This window comes from Salvia splendens, chromosome 4 (genome assembly GCF_004379255.2).
Source record: "Salvia splendens isolate huo1 chromosome 4, SspV2, whole genome shotgun sequence".
NCBI lineage: Eukaryota > Viridiplantae > Streptophyta > Magnoliopsida > Lamiales > Lamiaceae > Salvia > Salvia splendens.
The window spans coordinates 35,504,954-35,522,268 of NC_056035.1; the positions used below are offsets into that span (position 1 = coordinate 35,504,954).

General features: G+C 38.6%; 2 protein-coding genes and 1 non-coding gene across 5 annotated transcripts; 2 read left to right on the plus strand and 1 right to left on the minus strand.

The window, feature by feature from the left end:
- Positions 1–2,493: 2,493 nt before the first annotated feature.
- Positions 2,494–2,600, plus strand: LOC121801726. Its single transcript, XR_006050661.1, has one exon. It is a non-coding gene; the product is annotated as a small nucleolar RNA R71 (small nucleolar RNA).
- Positions 2,601–6,830: 4,230 nt separating this feature from the next.
- LOC121799799 lies at positions 6,831–12,021 on the minus strand. Its single transcript, XM_042199278.1, has 6 exons — positions 11,624–12,021; positions 10,933–11,061; positions 10,241–10,364; positions 10,032–10,134; positions 8,780–8,939; positions 6,831–7,168 (listed from the first exon to the last, which is right to left on the minus strand). Exons 3-6 carry the CDS (start codon positions 10,316–10,318, stop codon positions 7,108–7,110), a joined length of 402 nt encoding a protein of 133 aa, XP_042055212.1. The 5' UTR covers positions 10,319–10,364; positions 10,933–11,061; positions 11,624–12,021; the 3' UTR covers positions 6,831–7,107.
- Positions 12,022–12,229: 208 nt separating this feature from the next.
- LOC121799682 (proline-rich receptor-like protein kinase PERK3) lies at positions 12,230–16,941 on the plus strand. Of its 3 annotated transcripts, none has more exons than XM_042199116.1 (8): positions 12,230–12,729; positions 13,101–13,523; positions 13,648–14,019; positions 14,571–14,783; positions 15,243–15,614; positions 15,688–15,931; positions 16,027–16,174; positions 16,275–16,941. In XM_042199116.1, the coding sequence occupies exons 1-8, from the start codon at positions 12,687–12,689 to the stop codon at positions 16,653–16,655; spliced, it is 2,196 nt and encodes a 731-aa protein (XP_042055050.1). In that variant the 5' UTR covers positions 12,230–12,686; the 3' UTR covers positions 16,656–16,941. The 3 variants fall into 3 exon arrangements, with proteins under 3 accessions (XP_042055050.1, XP_042055052.1, XP_042055051.1); XM_042199118.1 differs by having other exon boundaries at positions 12,231–12,748; XM_042199117.1 differs by having other exon boundaries at positions 12,231–12,729; positions 14,589–14,783.
- The last annotated feature ends 374 nt before the right edge of the window (positions 16,942–17,315 follow it).

Here is a 17,315-nt window from a genome sequence, read left to right on the forward strand (position 1 = left end):
CATGCAAACTCTCCATGAGTTTACCAATCGAGTTGCTAAGACTTCATTCTTTTCATTGACGGTCACGGTTATTCCTCCTTTCTTCGGTACACATTGCACCGGGCTGACCCACTCACTATCGGAAATGGGATAAATCATCCCAAATTTCAACAATTTTTTCACCTCTTTTTCCACCACTTCTTGCATAAGTGGGTTCAACCTTCTTTGTCTTTCTCTTACCGTTTAGCTCCATCTTCCATCAAAATTTTATGCATACAAATTGCAGGGCTAATCCCTTTGATGTCAGCAATGGACCATCCTAGAGCCTTCTTGTGTGATTTCAGTAGCTCTATCAACTTCAATTCTTCTTCATCATTCAACATCGCCGATATCACAACCGGTAAAGATTCACCATCACCAAGGAATGCGTATTTCAGATTTGTCGGGAGTGGCTTCAATTCTAGCTTTGGTGGTACTTCGATTGAAGGTTTCACATCTGCCGTGAAAGTATCCACCACACATTCATTCTCGAGACTTGGTTCATCAACTTGAGAATCTTCTATTTCATCAAAATCGACTTTAAGTGTCGAACCATAGTCTCTCTCCAAACTCCCTTTGTCATATACGCTTCCTTCTATTCTTGCCGAGCAACACATCTTGTCAAAAATGCACTTATCGAGGACATCAACTCTAAAACACGCTTTTGCATCACTAGGATGCTTCATCGCTTTCTCAACATTAATGGTCACTTGCTCACCATTAATTCTGAACGTGACTGAGTTGTCCTTTGCTCCAAGCAACACATCTCCCGTGGCGAGAAATGGTCTACCAAACAGAATTGGTACCTCTTTGTCCTCGGGCATGTCCAAGACTATGAAGTCAACGGGGATGATAAATTTGTCGACTTTGACCAAGACATCCTCTACTATTCCAGTGGGCTTCACGATGGAATGATCAGCCAATTGTAGAGCAATGTCGATGGGCTCCATTCTGTCCTCTAATCCAATGGCTCTAGCAGTTTTTAAAGCCATCAGTGAGATCCCCGATCCTTGATCTAATAAGCATTTCGTGAAGATTGTGTTACCGATCTCACAAGGAATCACACAACTTTCCGGATCCCTCTTCTTCATTGGCATCATTCCCGAAATCAGTTGTGAGCAATTCATGCTCAAAGCCACTATCCCCTCATCTTGCAATTTCTCCTTGTTTGCCATCATATCCTTGAAAAACTTGGAGAACTTGGGGAAATTAGTGAAGAGGTCCACCAATGATACATCCACATTCACTTTCCGGATCACGTTCATCATCCACTCAAAGCTTTTCTCTTTGGGGAACCTCTTCTTCCTCTTGGTTGGATATGGTGGAGGAGGAATATGATCGGGAAAGTTGAACTTGCTTTTCGGATCTAGTGCTGGACTTGTCAATATCTTTTTCTTTGACTCCATTTCCACTATCTTCTTATCCTTCTCTTCTGCTAAACACTTTCCACTTGCATCGGATTCTTCACCATGTTCCTTGCTGCCGGATGCAGCCTGTTCTTGACCATGTTGGGCCCCCTGCACCAACGCGGGACTTCCCTTACATGCCTCGTCCGCCCCTGCGTGCGAGGAATGCAAGCCTAACATCTCATCCGCCCCTGCGTGTGAGATGCCGGAAGTACCTTGGCCGTCCATTAATGGTGTCGAATCCAACTCGCGACCACTTCTCAAAGTCACTGCCTTACACTGTTCATTGCCTCTAGGATTAGGTACAGTATTACTCGGGATGGTGTTAGGAATCCTCGTGTGTGATGCCATGGCAAGCTGTCCAATCTGAGTCTCGAGATTCCTCATTGTCGCCTCCATCTGTCCAAACTTTTCCACTGTTCTTTCCTTGAAATTCTCATTCTCCTTTTGACTCTTATTCATAAAAGAGAGAATCTGTCCCAACTGATCTTCGACTGATGGCTTCTTCTCATAACCCGGGGGTTGAGTATTGTTCCTCCATTGATTACCCGAGTTGTTGCTAGGACCAGCTTGATTCCATCCCGTTTGTTGAGGCCTCCAATTTTGCTGATTGTTATATTGGTTGCCTTGATTGAACCCTTGGCGATTGTTGCCAATATAGTTCACATCCTCCACGGGAGGTCCTTGAAGACTTGGGCACTGATCAGTATGATGCCCGCCTTGGCACAACCCGCATCTCATCACCGTCACAGCTTGGGGTTGAGGAGTCAGTTGAAGAGATTTAACTGCCTTTGTCATCGACGACATTTGAGTGCTAATGTCCGCCAGTTGAGCCTCAATTGCGGTCACTCTTTCCGCATCCTTTGTAGCACCAAATGTATCTCCTGCTCTATCAGCCCCTCGCATTGGATTGTGCCAATTCCGTTGATTGTTGGCCAGCCTTTGAAACAAATCCCTCACCTCATCGTGAGTTAGATCATCTAGGTTCCCATTCGAACCTGCAGTCACCAATCCCGTGCCTTCACTGTTGAGTCCCTTGTAGAATTTCAAAAGGTCATGCCCCGGAGCTAGTCCGTGACTTGGGCATTTCCTTATCAACTCCGTGAATCTCTTCCATGCCTCCGCGAAGGACTCATCATACTTCTGTCGGAATGAGGTGATCTCCTCTCTCAACTTCTCAATCTTCATTGGAGAGTTGTATTCCACAAGAAACAACGACTTCAACTCTTGGAAAGTTGCTATGTTGTAGCCCGGTAATGAGTCATACCACGCTCTTGCCTTCTCCCTCAATGAGAATGGAAATAAGGCCCTCTTAATCCGATGATGCTCCACATTTGGAGGTCTATGAGAATTTGTCAGCTCGTAGAAGGCATTCAAATGGCTCATCGGATCTTCATCATCCCGTCCATGAAAAAGATTTCCTCCATTCACCAAACTGATGTAGTGAGGTGGAATGTTGACGTTGTCATTTGCGTAGGCACACTCCTCTGGGTACTCAATTCCCGATCTCAGAGTGTCGCCAAACCTCACCACGGGTGGTGGAATCTCATTGTTATCTGCCATTGATTCACCGTCTGAATCCTGATCCTTTTCTTCACCAAAGAGTCGGTTACTCCTGAATGGACTCGAATAGTTCGGGAAGATCTCAAACTCTGACCCTCTAACCTTACTTCTTCTTTGATAACAGAGTAGTCCAAACGGTGGTGTACCCTGTGATCGCGTGTGCATTCACTTTTTTTTTTTTTAAACCTACACAACAGAAAATACACCAAACACAAGCACAATATATTTCCTATTACCGAAAGCGAGACCTCTCGACAACTTCGGGGTGTGCTTAAGTGAAAAACTAGACTACCTAAACTAAGAGTTAAAAGATGTCACCTAGAAAATATACTCCTTCGTCTTCAAGTCCAGACGCGGTAGATGGCTATCACCTCCAAGAACACGAAATGAGTACCTACAAAAATAAGAGAAAGATCAAAATAAAAATAAAACAAAACACAAACTAGAAGTTAAACAATCTATTGCCTTCCCCGGCAACGGCGCCAAAACTTGATGTGTAAATTCAGGTTTATTATAATAAGATAAAATAACACTCAAGTTCAATTAATTAACCCAAAAATTACTACTTCGCTGCAAGACTACAGGATCGTGTGTAGTAAATTAAGGTGTCGATCCACAGGGAAGGAAACGATTATTTAATTCCAAAACACAGAAAAGACATAAAAAAAAGATATTTTGGTTTGATGATTTTGATTAAAGACCATGCAAAAACAATTACAAGGAATTAAACAAGCAAGACGAATTAAGAGAAGAACATGTTACTCCAAACACTCATGGATAATACAATGATTTATTCTCATATCCAACTTTATCTTATGAATTACGGGACTTTACTAAAAATTCACAATGCTAGCACTAAACATGCTAGACATACAAAAGTTCAAGAATAGTTGAACACATATTCAATAAACCAATCTTCATTAATCTAAGAATCCTACGGATGCGCGAGAATCCAAGATCAACTACTATAAGCTCATGAAATCCATTACCACATTATCGTCTAAACAACTCTAATTGATAATTCATCACCACAAGGATCTATCCTATTCAAAGTTAAAGAGACATTTGATTAGAATTATGGAACTACTACTAATGATGCACCAAAAGTAATAGATTCAAACAAGGAAATTGTGATGAAGACGATCATAAGATAAAGAAGAACATAGTATAAATCAAACAATTAATTCATCCATCTACATGTTTGGAGCAACAATGGAGTTCTTAGCCTAGCATTTCCACACTAGAGAAAATAATAAATGGAGAGTCAACAATTAAAACCATGGAATACAAATCCAAGAAATGTTTGACTTGGTTCTTCCTTCTTCAAACTCGTGCTTCTCCAATTCTCAATTCCTTTCTGACGTGCTCTCCAGATTCGTCCCTCTCTCCGCTCTCCAGCACCATCCGTTTCCTTTTTCTTTTTATTTCCCCAGCAAAACTGCCGAGAAAACTGCTGAAATGCAGTTGAACCACCAAACGCCCGACCGGGCGAAATTAGAAGGGATAATCGCCCGACCGGGCGAAAGGCTTCTGGATGGCTCGCGGGAAACGCCCGACCGGGCGTTTTGTGTCTTGAAGAATCGCCCGACCGGGCGAACTTTCTGGACTCTCCTCATGCTTTTACGCGTTTCGCCCGACCGGGCGTTTTGAAGCTCTTAATCGCCCGACCGGGCGAAGTTTCTGATCTCCGCATGCTTTGCCAATTTCACCCGGCGAACTTCCAGCTTCCAACCCTCCTAAACTTCAATACAAATACAACTTGATGAGTTATAATTAACATAAAAGTGTGTAGTTTAGGGGGAAAAGTATAAGAAATATGCTTCGCATCAGTTAACAAGTTAGATTAAAGCAAAAAAAAAGGGAGAAGTTCGTTGTCGTTTTGGGAAGAAAAAAGCAAAAAAAAAAACTTATATAATTATAAGTAACTTTATAATTTGGTCAAATAAAATTGTACGTATAACTTTACTATCATTTGAATTTTCCCACCAATATAATTTGGCCACATCAAAATTATTAAAAATACAATTTATAATAACTATGTATATACGACTATAAATCATCAGAAATAGAAAATATAAGAAGAAAAAAGAAAAAAAAAGTTTGTTGTCGTTCGTGGGAAGCGAATATATGGTGTCCAGTCCACCATTTATGCTCTTTATATCTTAACACTATTTTTCTCCTCTAACTTACTCATGCCATTATCTTATGATATCTAAACACCGGGAGATGTTACATCATAAGTAATAGTCGTAATTACTACTATAATTAGAATTTATATCAATAGACACCTTAACTTAGTAGCAAAAATAGATTAGTCTAAGTTACCATGCAAGTGAATGATCATTACCAATGTCTCTTCTATATAAATTGAGGGAAGGGAACAAATATGTCTATCCATGATAGATGAGAAGCAAGTGGGTACCTACTAATAATTCACTCACTAAATCTCAAAGATGTTGCCAATTCATGATAAGAATGATTGATAAGGGTTTAATAAATAATAAAATAGTGAAATCTCACCTATATATGCATGTCTATAGAAGTAGATGCATTGAACCCAATAGAAGACAGCTTAGAGTGTGGGCATAGGGTGCTATAAAGAGTGTGGGATCTCCAAATTGTTTACTTCACTAACCCTTCTATTAATTAAGCCCACTTTTCTAATTCAATCTTTCTCATTGACCCCTTTTGACCCTGTTCCATTGCCCTTTGCTTAGAGGGTATGCATGCACAAAGAGAAGCTAGGAACTATATATGTCTCACCCCACCCTACCCCACCCCACCCCACCCCACCCCACTCCCAATAAACTGAGATTCCTCATATAGAGATTAAAGGCCACACACACTCCGCCCACATTACTTTATGCATACTCCATATTTTAAGACTTATTAGAATATAAAATTTTTTTGTTTGAGACAGGTGTATACAACATTAATTATTAGTGGACGTTGAATTCCCTAAATATTTGATTGGGATATTGATCTCTAAAATCATAAACTTTGGCCAAAATTTGGTATTTTCTACAAACTTTAAAAGTGATCTAGAATATCACAAACTTTGCATTTTGTTTGATATTTTTCCAAATTGACCTAAATAAGATATTTTCATCAAAATTTATTTTACGTGGGCAACGGTGATACGTTTTATGATATTTTAAACCACTTTTTAAGTTCATAACAAGTATGATAAAAAGTCATGTAGAAAATCATATTGATTTAATTGTGTCAAGTATGATAAAATGTCTTGTAAGTTAGTTAAATATGGTGATAGACATACCATGAGATATACCAAACAAAATGCAAAGTTTGTGATATTTTAGACCAATTTTAAAATTCGTGAAAAATATCAAAGTTTGATCAAAATTTATGATTTTAGGGACCAAGATCCTTTTTTATTCAGAACTTGGACAAGAGAATTTTCTAAAGTTGTGTTTGGTGATGAGTTTTGCACAACAATTTAAATGAATTACCGACAATTTATAACGATGAATAGCAAAAATAAAAAAATGGATTGGTGGAAGCTTAAACCACATGTAGTAAACATGTGTACTTTGTGCTTTGAATAGTAAATACTGAGGCATAAATCACAAGGCCTAAATCCTAATTAAGCCATAAATATGTGTACTTTGTGCTTCTACAGTGTGAGGTGAAGATGCATGGGTACAGATCATCCGAGGTGGTTACTATTATGGGCAAGTTCAAGGATACATGTAAGAAGTTGAGCTGTCAAAGTTGAAGGTTTCATATTCCTTATCAAGCTGTAACACAAGTGTGTAGCAATTGGACTGTCAAAGTAGGTTTCATAAGATTAATCCACACCCAACTTTTGAGATACCAATAATATTTTGATCAAATTAGACACATTTTTTTATAATGGGAATGGTTGAGGTAGAAAAATACATAAATTGCAAAGAAATGGACTTACACTCAAATTCTGTAGCTAAAACATTAAGCAATTGGTTTGTGTGATCCCTTTTTTAACAATTAGATAGCCACACAGAGGTTCATAAGTCGAATGATGCACTCGTCTCGTGCCTTTTGGTTGAACAAGCAACAAGCTTCAATACTGGCGACGGGTGTTTGAGCAAGATGATATTGTACCACAAGTCTCTTTGAAACTTCAGTTGCTAGTTTTTCGCTTTAATTTTTGCTTTTGGGAGGGAGGAATTTCCTGGAAAAACCTATAAGAGGTAAATTTTGCATATAACAATTAGTTATACATATCAAGCCAGTCGTGTCAAAACAATAGATAGATAGATAGATACAAAAATAATTAAGACAATCATTAATAAGAAAAATTGCAACAAAGAGTTGTGATCTAAGAAGAGTGATTTCGAAACAAGATTTTCATTATCATAGACGTGGAAGCAAACTTATACGGTAACAGAAATCAAGTGTAAATTAACAATTTAAAGTACTCTATCGTAGTCTAATTGAATGTTCTATTGAATACATTTATTTGTTTTTGCAGAAATGATGTTAATCCTCCCATAATTCAATACACTCCTGACAGTACACATAAAAGTTCATGCATTTTTTTTGGTACAGAAATATAGATGTATATACTATATATGTTTATGTATGTGTGAAGAGAGCTTGTGTGTTTTCAATGGATACCATGCCAAAGGTTTACAGGATGCCATTTGAATTTTGAACCTATTAATTAAAAGCTGTGAAACACATCTTTTTGTGCAGGCTGTAACTCAAATCAGCAAAGTTTTATTACTAGTCTCGGCTTCCTAACATCATGAATTATAGTCCCTATTGGAAGTAGCATGTGATGGTTTTTATAACTAGCTGTTATCAGTGTTGTTAGGGTCGCGGGGCGCACCGGGTCGATGAGGTGAAAATTTGGGTCGCGGGTCGACGAGTCGACGGGGTCGAGAGACCCACAAATCTAGGCTAATTTTTTTTGCCTTTTAATATTAAATAAAATAAATATATTGCCCTAATGTTTATAATATATCAAATAATATAAATGTAGACACAATTCATGTGAATAGAGATAAAGTGGAAAATAGAAATGATCAAAATATCAAAACAGTTCATAAGTCATAACACAATAAATAATTGAAACCATTGTCTGAAAATATCAAAACAAAGGAATATATGAAGGGTGGCAGCAAAAGATCTTTGAATTGTTTATTTGTTTAGGAGTGAAGAGGCTGAATTCTAAAGTGTAGAAAGTAGGTTTGAAAAGTTTGATGTGGTGCATGCATATATATAGAGAATCATGATTGAGATAGTCAGAAAACATGTGAGAGATTTGAGAAAATCAGAGATAGCCTGTGTTTAGGGCGACCCACTCGACCCAGGCGACCCAACGGCGACCCTGTATCTCGATCAACCCACCCATGTTGGGGCGGTGATGGTCTCGACCCAGGCGACCCGGGTGACCCGAGCGACCCGAACGACATTTTGACAACACTGGCTGTTATTCGAATTATTTTAATGTTTCAATGATATCCAGAAAAAAACAAAGATTAATCAAGTGTAATGTTCTAAAGCCAGCCAACAAGCCGACATACCATAAGAATTAAAAGAATGAAGAAAATATAATGAGATTCGAGAATCAATTAAAGCAAAGACAAGCACATGGATCATAAGCTCCAACATCAATAACCTAATAGATCAGGATATAGATGTATGTTATTCCTACGAACTTACTTATCTCTTAAGCTGTATCAGGGGAAGTATAGACTTATCAGGCATCAATATACCAAATCATGCATTGTAACTATTCACATCAAATGATCAAATGCATGTAATTGAATACTAAAGAATTTACTTACTTGTAAATATGCATTTTCCTATAATCTTTATACAAATATAAATGTAAATCTTCAGCGGTCATGCTCGCAAAACTACCACTGAGGCTTTGTTTAAGTAAGTTACTGGAAGCTACTGGTAAATCTTTTTGCTGTCCTTTCAAATGTTCCATAAAGATGAAACCTGTAAGGAAGCATGTTGACCATAAACTCGCAACAGAAATGAAAAAAAAAACTGAATTGAACTGATAAAAAAAAGAAATTAGTGTCCAACAGACAAGAGAAAAAGTTCGAACAGAGGACAAACATATGTGCATACTTCATAGGAGAAATTGTGAGTCACTGCTTACAATCAGTTTTTCAAAATATAGTACTCCAAAAAGATCAACATTTTTTAAAATAGCTACCAGGTAAACCATGTTTTCCATCAGATACAAAATTGTATTATTCACATAAAGTGATTGACCAGATTACTTTATACGACCATTCACAATATGCCTCGTGATACATCAGGATGCTTCTGTATCGCTCTCGAAAGTTACATTAGAAACAAAAGTTCTACATTTCCGAAGGAGCATAAAAGTCTTAGGAATCTAGGATGCAACAAAAGATGTTTATCTATTGTTAGGACTGATCAAAATCAGTCAAACATCAAGAAATGAAACATTATGAAAGAAGGAACAAACAAAGTTGGTAACCTTTTTCATTGTGTTCTTTATAAATCAATTGGTAACTTGAACGTTCCATGCAACTTAAGCCTTGTTGCAGGCCTCTCCAGGTAGGGGGCACTATTAATCATGAAAACCAAAAAAGCACCAAAAGCTAGATGAACAGAGGATGAAAGGCACTAAGAACAGGATATCCTAGGAGTGGACAACTATACTACTTTCGCAGTTTTCGTACTCAAAAAGACATAAAGCCACAGAAGGGAGATCCTAAACACTGCTAGCTCTTAAACTTCGATTTCAGGGTCAGCTCACCCTTTTGTAAAAAAAAGCAGGAAGCACCTTTTTCTTACACCTTTTTCCACAGTATTTCAGACTTCAGTCATATTTTGCAAAGGTTTCCGACTAAAGCATCTATAAGTCAACACAAGAAACTTGTAACATAAAATCTGGATATTATACTAATTACTAAGTAGATAGTCTTATTTCAGTAACGTGGAACAAAACTTTAAATTTGGTTTTTTTTTCTCATTACAAACAATAAGATGAAAATCATAGCACATAATATATCAGAATTACGCAACAATAAAGCAAGGTAAGAAAAAACATACTGAAGGTCCGCAGCATATGCAAGTCGAACTTCTTTGCCAAATCTTCATGGCCAATTTTATTAGCTCGCATATTTACCAAATTCTTTAAGCCAATTACCAGATCCTAGTGAAAGCAACAATATACTTTAGAACACCCATATCAATAAAAATCCTTGCATGAACAAAATTTTTCTGAATAAAGATTTTTTCAGAAAAGAGACTAAGCTTACAAGTTCAGTTTCGGTTAAAGAACAGAGCCAACGAACATCATCTATATCATTGTTGCCCAGGACATCTTTCGCATCCATTGATTCCACTCCAAGTTAAATCAATCCTTGGATCTTCCGGTTCAGACTGAAAATATAACTTTTAATGAGGCCAAGGGGTGCTCATTTTGTATAGCCAAATTGAGTGAAATGAAATCTTAATTGATCATATTGCATAAAACTGAGCTGCATTATAGCTTCATAGGTTTTGGTTTCGCAATGTTCTTCAGCTGTTTTTATTTTATTTTTTATGCTAAATTGATACTACTCTGCTACTTTGTAAAAATGAAAACAAAATTAGATATATTTCTAAGTTTGAGGTGCAAAAAATGTGTTTACAATTTAATAGTAGTCTCTATTTTCAGAGACTGACCAGATTTTGAGTAAAATATGGGGGTATTTCAGTGATTATAAGAGAAACACAAAACAAGAAACAGAGAGCATAATTCAGGTCAAAGATTAAGTTATGTTATACTATAAAAATCTCTCAGTCCAACATAGGCCACAGTTTATCTCTCTATCAGAGACGACAAAGAAAATTCAATAATAAAAAATAATAATAATAATAAAACATATAAATCACAAAGTAGAAATTTAACCATTACAGAGTATTTAGGAATGATTTTGTGCTCAAAATATACTAAACCAAAGCATACCTGGACGATGATGATCTTGGAAGAAGAATCAATTGGGGGAGAGTGAATTTCCGGAGAAGAAACAGCAGAAGAACTTCTGGAGGAGGCAGAAATCTGGAAGAAGACGACACGACGCAGGAAGAAGGCGATCTGTGTGCACGGCACCATTTTATGTAGGTTTAGTTTGTTATATGAGCGCCATTCAACTATATTGTGGCTACATTAATGATTTAAGAAAATAACTGAAATGCTATGAATATTATAATTATAATTATTATTAGTATAAAATAAAAGAAAATTGATAATTGATGCATCGTTTACAATTCCGCAGCCAAATTCCAATTCTCAACGAATGTAACCCTAATCTGCCTGCTCTAAATCCCTCTCAAATTCTTCTCAGGAAACTTTATTTGACAGCAGGAAGAGGCGAATCAAAAAAAGAGTAACAGAAGTTGTTCCTTCCAAACTCCACGCTCCTCAAGCTAGGAACTTCACTAATCCAACAAGTAAACCCTCTCCCAATCTCTTATTCAATTGCTTTCATATAGTCTCACTTGCATGTTTCCCAAACGTTTTGTAAACACGGTGGTCACTGTACTAATATAAGCAAGGAAAACACAACCTGTAACTTAATTTCTAGCCATGTTTTTTACTCTACCTCAATCAAAACCCTCAAACCTTAAATCAAAGACACAGAGATCTAAGGAATTACCTTTAAGAACCGGAAGTTAGGAATCGAGAAGTAACTTCGAGGCGGCAGATGCGCCGGTGAAAAGATAGAAGAGAGCTCGAACTGGAATTTGATGGAGAGGGGCAGGTCGACCACTCCGCGCAGCAGCGGAATCAACGGCGGTGGCGCGGCGAGAGTAGCGGTCAGGAGGCGGTACTATTGGCGACAGCAGCAACGGGTTTTTCCCCCTACGGCGCTGTCTCACCGCCGAAGAGAGAGAGGAGAGGAGAGGCAGCGGCTGTGCACGCCGGCGACGAGAGAGGTGAGTGCGAGAGAAAGAGATGGACCGAGAGGTAGAAATTAGGGATTTGTGGATGGTGAAATTAGGGATGGATCGCATGAAATTGAATCAAGATTGAGTGCAAACTGCCTTATATTTGACTCGAGCCCAATAAAATTATTTATGCAAATATGATTATATTAGTATTTTATAAAATTCTGAACATAGTGAAAAATTAAATTCTTAAATACCATAGTACTAAAATTGCAAATATAAAAACTTCAACAGTATATCAAAACCTACTACTCCATATTGAGTAGGAATAATTTTTCTAAATAAACCACGTTGTAACGGCCATTTAACGGCTTTGTCCAAATTATGGACCACGTTTAACAACAGTGGGTAGTATTGAATCCGACTTGACTGACGTCTACCGTTGGACGAAGACAATTTTCCGTCAAGAGCTCCACCATACCGTGCGCGCTCATCCTCAAAATATTTCTGTGTACTGATGTCTTACTGAAGCAGACGAAAGATACACGCGCGCCACAATCATTACATTTACTTGAATCGTTCTCCGTTTTTCTCTCTCTACAATCCCTTCTCTCTCTCTCCGCCTTTACCTTTTTCCCAGTTTCGTGTGTTTGGAGGTGAAAGATGGGAGGGAGGGACCTGAATTACAAGTTCGGACTGAGTGTGTGGCGAGCTTCCCGGTTGTTCGATGGCGGCTGCGGATTTTGCTCCTAGCTTTGGGGTTTGACTCTGGATGATACCTAGCCATTGCATTGAGTATTGTAGATCTGAACAGTTCGGATTCTGTCGGTGATGTTGCACTTCTATAATTTGCGCTTTTTCTTCCGCGGCAGCGGTGAGTATATAGTGTGAAGGTGAAGAAATGCTATATTCTCTGCTATTTTAGTGAATTTTACGGATTTATCGTATTTTTTATTTTCTTTTAATGGTATGCCATTTCCCCGTACATCACTGGAAGCAAACATTTGGGTGTTTTTGGAGTAATGCGTGTTACTGGCAGAGTATGTATGGTTTTGATTCTTTTCTTTTGAGGGAAAAGAGCTAATGTATGATTAGCGAAATGAGGGTTTAGGGCTTAAGCTTCGATCTCCTATTTCTCATGCGATTTCAAATAGCGACAATGCTCTTAAATTCTGTGAAATGGTAATACGTTGTTCCAGAAAATCTTATGGTCTGTGCTTCTTTTATTTGGAATGTGAATTGCAGGGTTACAAATGGAGGCTCGTTGGTGTCTCCTAAAACAGTTGCTTCTTTTGTGTTCTTTATTATCCTTCGCTGATGCTAATGTACGTCACAAACTCTCGAAAAGAGAGGCTCTATCACCAACTACCACACTTTTCTATACCCCTGCCATGACAGAACTGCCTCTTCCCGCCAATCCACTTTCGTTACACAAACATCACCATATTCGTCTGAGCCCTCATGGTGCACCTGCTCAACCTCCTAATTATGGCCATTTTGAGACTTCTACTCCTCCCTCTAGCTCGGGTTTGTCCAGACCTTCTATGGAGAAGAGTGGATCAGTGTCTCCGAGCAATCCACCTTCATCAGAGACTGTGCCACCTCAACCTGAACCTAGCACTCTGCCTACTGGTTTAGCTCAGCCACCATTATCTCCTAGCTTTTCTAGTAAGATTCAGGTTCTCTTTAATCTATTAACTAGCCAAATAGTAGTATGGTAAAATTATAACAAACTAATCCTAACGTATTTAGTTTCTTTGTTTCTGATGAGGTGATTGTTTCTTTCTTGCAGGTTGTTGTGGACCACACATGGTACTCAAACGTGAGACCCAGGGCTGCCATTGTGTGTATCCAATAAAGCTTGAAATTCTCCTTTTGAACGTCTCATCCAATCCAGACTGGAAGTTTTTTCTGGAGCAGTTTTCGTCACAGCTTGGTCTAAGAGTGTCGCAGATTGAGCTCATTAACTTTTACATTGTTGGAATATCTGGTTATAACATATCAATGGACATAATCCCACATACGGGTATAAGTTTTTCTTCCAAAGAAGCTGCAGGAATAAATTCTTCACTGTCAACGCACAAGGTCCGTCTGGACCCTGCATTAGTGAGTGACTACAAGCTTCTCAACATAACCTGGTTCAAGCCGCCTTTACTGCCTCAAGGTAATCTTTATTTTTCTAGTTGCCAGTTAAAGATCTATATTCAACAATCTCAGTTTGGTTGTGAATGTCACATGTGGGGAATAGCAAGTTGACGTTGTTTTGGCTTTCCACTTGTTGGCTGATGGATCCAGAAATTCATATTTGCAGGGGCAAAATGCATATAGGCAAGTTTTAGGTATTTTAGAAGGGGCAATTAGTGAGTAAATTTAAATAATTTTGCTTTATAACAGATTTTATGCACATATGTGAAAAATTTGAGAGAGGGCATTTGTCCCTTCTGCCAATAGGCTAGCTCCGTCCTTGCATGGAAGTTCTTTTAACTAGCAGTCAGCCATACTATTCACCCCCCCCCCCAACCCCCTACCTTTATTAAAAACTTATTTTGTTATTTTTGGCAACTGTAAATTGTCAAAAATCTAAGCTTTAAACTTTGTTGGTTATAAATATCTCAGTGTCTTTGTTAGGAATGTACTAGCAGTCGGCCATACTATTTACCCATTTGCTGATAAATAGGTAGTAATTGGCCCAAGTTGATTTGTTAAATTATGCAGCTCCAATTTCTGTAACAGCTTCATCAGAAGGACCGCCCAACCTTCCATCAAGTCCTTCTGCACTTGGCCCTTCAAAGAAAGTTAAACGTCCAAATTTGATTCTTGTCATTGGACTCGGAGCTGTAATCCTGATAATTGCTGCCATCACTGTGGTTGTGCTTTGTTTCTGTATATCTCGCCAAGGGAAGCATATTGAACCTTTCAAAGAAATAGGTATGTCGAGAGCTGCATCGGATTGTGTTTTGATCTGCAGTTTTAGTTCCTTTTATATTATTGTTAAACTGTTGTCGTGTGTGTAGTGTTGTCTCTAGATGGCACAATTGGCCTGCCTCTAGTATGCACCACAGTTAGCCAATTCCATTCTTTTTTTTTCTGTAAAAATGCTTTGCTTCTAAATTAAACAGAGATGAACTTGATACATACTGAACTCAGGCATACCCGAGGAAATGCTATGTTAGTTAGGTGTGCCTGGCTGCATTCCAAGGGGAAAACACCCTCATCATCTTCCCTTTCTTTTTGTCCTGCTTTTTCTTCTCTTCCTAGCATTTGCTGACCGATACCCTCATATCTTCCCTCTTCAGTTAACTTTTTTTATTTTTGGTACTTTGTTACCGTGCATTTATTGGGTTCACTTCTCATTGCGGATTTTATGTGCCTATTCCCTTTGAATAGAAAAACAAAGGAGTTTGGTAACAGTTCCAGCAGTGGGATCGCTTCGCCATCCAACAAGCACACGGTTTCTCACCTATGAAGAACTAAAAGAGGCTACAAATAACTTTGAGACAACTAGTATTCTTGGCGAGGGTGGTTTTGGGAGAGTATTCAAGGGTGTATTAAGTGATGGAACTGCTGTTGCGATAAAGAGACTAAACAGTGGTGGACAGCAAGGGGATAAAGAGTTCTTAGTTGAGGTTGAGATGCTCAGTAGGCTGCATCACCGTAACTTGGTGAAACTTGTGGGATACTACAGTAATCGTGACTCCTCACAGAACCTACTTTGCTACGAGCTTGTTCCAAATGGAAGTTTGGAGGCTTGGCTCCATGGTACAGACAATTAATATAGATATATCTGTCAAGTTTTTACTTAGTATACTCATACTGATATATATCTGTTCAGGGCCATTGGGACTAAACTGTCCACTTGATTGGGGCACAAGAATGAAAATTGCTCTCGATGCTGCACGAGGACTTGCTTACTTGCATGAGGACTCTCAACCTTGCGTCATTCACAGAGATTTCAAGGCGTCAAATATATTGCTTGAGAACAACTTTCTTGCTAAAGTTTCAGATTTTGGCCTTGCAAAACAGGCTCCTGAAGGCAGGGCAAACTACCTCTCAACCCGTGTCATGGGAACTTTTGGGTTAGTCGGCCCTTCATGTCATCCATTAACATTTGCTCTCCAAGGCTCGATGTTCTAATTCTTTAACACTTGGGACGTTTTCCAACAATTTGCAGCTATGTCGCCCCCGAGTATGCTATGACTGGGCACCTGCTGGTCAAGAGTGATGTTTACAGTTATGGTGTGGTGCTTCTTGAGTTGCTGACAGGAAGAAAACCTGTAGATATGTCACAGCCTTCAGGGCAGGAGAACCTTGTCACCTGGGTTAGTTTCAGTGTTATGTTTCACGAAGACACCATTTATTTTGCACGGGCTCCACTTTGATCTACATAGATAGTTATCAATTTATGTTGTTCTTTTGCAGGCTTGGCCAATACTACGAGAGAAGGATCGATTGGAGGAACTTGCTGATCCAAGACTCGATGGCAAGTATCCGAAAGAAGATCTTTTCCGAGTGTGCACCATTGCCGCAGCTTGTGTTGCCCCAGAAGCTAGCCAACGGCCTACTATGGGGGAAGTGGTGCAGTCTCTCAAAATGGTGCAACGAGTTACAGAGTATCAGGATTCTGCTGTGGCCTCCACTACTGCGCCCAATCTTAGGCAGTCATCTACAACCTTTGAGTCTGATGGAACATCATCGATTTTTTCTTCTGGTCCTTACTCCGGCTTTAGTTTTAGTGCCTTGGATACTGATCACATCAATAAAACAGCCCCATTGTCTGAAGATCTTCAGGAAGGGCGATGATCCCATTTTTATCGTCTTTCTTTTTTGGTCAAGTACTTGTTCTGAAAGCACCAGAGCTTTTTGATCAACCCCGTCTTGTCTTGTGCTCGACTGCCTGAGAGGGTTGATGAAGAAGTTCTACTGTCTTTGTCTGTGTCTTGGGTTTGTCCATCCCAGATAGAGAAAGGCTTGAGATTGAGTTTTCCCAGTGTAGTAGTGCTAATTCTCTGCATGTTGAGATGAGACATTGTATTGTAATATATTGATTTGGCTATTAAGCTGGTTTTCCATTGTTATATTTACTTAAGTTATATCTTGACCAATATAAACAGTGATTGAGCTCCACCCGGCTCTCCTAATAAAAGAAAACTTATTTGGGTCATTTTCTTGAAATCCCATTAGTGCCTATGTTATTCAATAAACAGGGTTGGATTTATTACTATTACCCTAAAGTAACACGGCAGACAATAAAACACAATAAATTATAAAATTTTTAAAAGATAACCCCATGGTTTTAATCTATGCAAAACTAGATTTAAATAACAATATCATGCGTAGTACATTTCTAGGTCATTGTTAGTTCATTTTTAGGTCATTATAACAAAGTATGACATCTTAACATGACATTAAACACAAATCTTATAATATAACTTAAAACTGCTTAATTATGACCCTCCATGT